This window comes from Sphaeroforma arctica, assembly GCF_001186125.1.
Source record: "Sphaeroforma arctica JP610 unplaced genomic scaffold supercont1.1168, whole genome shotgun sequence".
NCBI lineage: Eukaryota > Ichthyosporea > Ichthyophonida > Sphaeroforma > Sphaeroforma arctica.
This window is the reverse complement of record NW_014039390.1, coordinates 15234-18935: the sequence shown is the minus strand read 5'-3', so window position 1 is coordinate 18935 and position 3702 is coordinate 15234. Positions and strand designations below refer to the sequence as shown.

The 3702-nt window shown below is 41.0% G+C and overlaps 1 protein-coding gene across 1 annotated transcript; it reads left to right on the top strand.

Annotated features, from left to right (window-relative positions):
• Positions 1-975: 975 nt before the first annotated feature.
• Positions 976-1694, top strand: SARC_10200 (hypothetical protein; the record flags this gene model as incomplete). The annotated part of the gene is made up of 2 exons (XM_014295768.1): positions 976-1133; positions 1575-1694. Coding segments are annotated over 2 exons (278 nt in total), but the record flags the coding sequence as incomplete, so codon positions are not given.
• Between the last annotated feature and the right edge of the window lie 2008 nt (positions 1695-3702).

Sequence of the window (3702 nt, the reverse complement as noted above, 5' to 3'; positions counted from 1 at the left end):
ATATATGCACACATGTCCCCCGCCACAACTTGAATGTCATGCCATGCAGTGTATAGCATATATAAAACCCAATATCGGTGTATATCATTGACTCTATTTAGTTTAAGTACATACTAAGCACCTGTTCAATCAACGACGTGTACTTGATATATCGCCCTTGCATCCATTTGCCACCGCATGAGTTTATTGCGGTTAAGTCACTCACCACATTCAATGATGATGTTACAACGATATACAGAGGAAAGTGGAAGAAGGAGGATTCAAAGGAAGACAAAGCTCTAAAGGATTCGCTGATGAGTATGTGGTTTGGATGTTTGTGTTGGGGTGCTTTGAACAGTGTGTGGCGGCTGCTAAGAGTGTGTCGGTTGTCAGTGCGGTGTGTGTGTTTGTGGACGTACTTTTATATATATATATATATATATATATATATATTACAGTTGTACTGCAAGCATTGAAGCACCTTACGCTCGGCTGTACCGCTCACTCGTGCCATTCACCATATCGCCCACTTAATCCTAAATCGTATTTATTAAGCACATTACGCATCATATGTATTAAGCACATCACACATCATACATATTAACACCTTATGCAACATATTTAATAGACACATTACACATCATAAGTATTAGGTACCTAACACATCACACATATTATCACCTTATGCAACATATTTATTAAGCACATGACATTATGCAACATATTTATTAAGCACATTACGCATCATAAGTATCAAGCACCTGACACAGCATACGTATTAACACCTTATGCAACATATTGATTAAGCATATTACGCATCATACATATTCACACCTTGTGCAACATCTTTATTAAGCTCAATACGCATTGCAAGTATTGAGTACCTGACACATCATACATACTAACACCTTATGCAACATATTCATTTTGCACCTGACACATCATACATACATACTATCATCTTGCGCATGTCTTGCCCGTGCACGCTATCGTCAGGTGCGATTGTCAGTGAAACGCCCAATGTGTCGTGGGATGATGTCGCGGGATTAGAGGCAGCCAAGGAGGCGTTAAAAGAGGCGGTCGTTCTGCCAATCAAATTCCCCCAGCTGTTCACCGGCAAACGCACACCCTGGAGAGGTATTCTGCTGTTTGGGGTAGGTAGACGACGGCTCTTTCTTTTCCTGTATCTTTCCCCTTTTCTTTTTCTTTTTCTTTCTTTTCCTGTTTCTTTTTTTTGTTTTGTCTTTTTTCTTTGTCTTTTTGGCTGCATTTGTGAGATGGATCTCGTGTTGTGCATAATGAATATAGTTTGGTATGTAGAATGTGTTGCCGGCTCAAAAAATCTGTGTGTGTATGTGTCGATAAGAAAATTTCCTCGTATGTGTTAAACTCAACTCCTGTATCGATGTATTCTCACCTTCTGCAGACACGAAAATACAACTTCTACACCTACGCAAAACTACCTCTACGTTTATTTAAATTTAACTCTATCACTCTAAATCCAACATCCACATTTACATATATTTACCTCAACCTTTACGTAAATCCATCGCTCTGGTGTACCAATTCATGGTCACATCTCTGTGCCTCTGTAGCCTCCTGGTACGGGAAAGTCCTTCTTAGCCAAAGCGGTGGCGACGGAAGCCAAATCAACGTTTTTCTCAGTGTCGTCGTCGGATTTGGTCTCCAAATGGCTCGGGCAGAGTGAGAAGTGAGTTCATCCGTGTATTAATAGGTGTTTGTATCGTTATACATGTTGTATATATATATATATATATATATATATTCTTATATATTTCTAGGGTTTCTGGATTTGAGAGGTTTAGGGTTCTTGTTAAGCTCTGTGCCCTGGAATCAGCTGGTCTGCGTCGGTGGCACGATGCCAACTACACTAAACGCGGCAGTGTGAACATGTCATGGACACAGGAGCGATAGGCTGTAAACTCCAAGTAGAACTACGCGACATGCACATGTCAAGTGCACATGTCAGGGGTACACCTGACATGTACAGGTGCCGTATATAGCCTGTAGTACATAGCAGTAGTCTGTTATGAAATGGGAGTGGGAGTGTGTGTGTGTTGTGTCTTTGTCTGTGTGTGTGCAGGAGTACCATTTGTGGCTGCGTGTGTGTGTGCAGTGCGCTTGTGTCTGTTTATATAGACCTCTTGTATTGGCTGAGTGAGTGAGTGTGTTCAACCTGTATTACGCAAGAGTATCGAATAACGTATCCTTGCACCATCTGCAACATGTACCCGTACGCAGTATGCACCCGTCCTTAACACATGAGGTCCAAATATGTCCCGAACATCCGAATATGTCCCAGACTAGTGCCATCAACTGTACGTGTGTGAGATATCTTCTACAACTGGCCCGTCAGATTTATATCGCCTCTGTTCAGTGTATGTGTGTGACTCGTGCATTTCTGTGTTAGTATGTGTTCATATGCGGAAGCAGGCCAACTGTACACTGGGCGTGCATGTTTAGGGTTTAGTATTGGGTTTTCAGTAGGTATATATCCGAAGAGTATAGACTCGTATTCGCAATCTGTGATTGTAGGAATTTTGAGTGTTTTTGTTAGTGTTATATAGAGGTATCATACTGTCCGTTTCCGTCATACCTTGATGTGTGAGTTGTGACGTCTAACGTAAACGTATTTCTGTACATGTTAACGTTTTTCCTAGACTGGTTTTAAGTCTCAATTTGCCTCATTTTTGGTTGCGGTAACGTACTTCCTAGCAACAATAGTCTCACAGCTCTGCATTCTTATATACGTTGACGTACTTCTTAGTACTGGTCAAGTCTCACAATATCATCTTTATATGCGTTAGCGTACTTTCTAGTACTGGTGTCTTTTTTCTCACAGTAACGTTTTACTACACAAGTCAATGAGCTTCCTAAGAGCCGGTAAAATCTCACAGTTCCTTTTTCCTATATACGTCAACGTACTTTCTAGTACTGGGGTTTTTTTCTTCTCACAGTAACGTTTTACTACATAAGTCAATAGGTGCAGTCTCACAGTAACGTATTCTCATATACTTTATCGTGCTTTTTAGTACTGGAGTTTTTTCTTGCAGGAACGTTTTCCGACATACGTCCACGTACCTTCTAGTACTGGTCGTGTCTCGCAGTTCCATATTGTTACCTTCATTGTAGTGCCATTTAGGTTTTTGCGATGTCTGTCGTTTATCATAATCTAACATATGTTAACATACTTCCCAGTGTTCGTTTTTCTCCCTGCAGTAACGATTTGTACATACGGTAATGTACCCACTAGCACCAGTGCAGTCTCACCCCAACGTATTCTGACATACGTTAACGTCTTTCCTAGGCTGGTGAAATCGCTATTCGAGATGGCCAGGGAGCAGAAGCCCTCGATTGTGTTCATTGACGAAGTCGACTCATTGGCTGGGTCGCGGTCAGAGGGACAGAGTGAATCTTCAAGGCGTATAATGACCGAATTTCTGGTGCAAATGAACGGTGCGTTATGGACTCTGCCGAACGTATTTATATATGTGTGTATGTGTCTGCGGATCTTGTTCTCGTGAGGATGCGAATTTGATACGTTCAGATGGTCATGGAGGAATGTAGCGGAATCTATATGTAAATGTACATGGGTATATATATATATATATATATATATATATATATATATATATATATNTCGTGTGTGTGTGTGTGTGTGTGTGTCTCTCTCTTGTGTAGTGTCGTGTGTAGACGTACGAC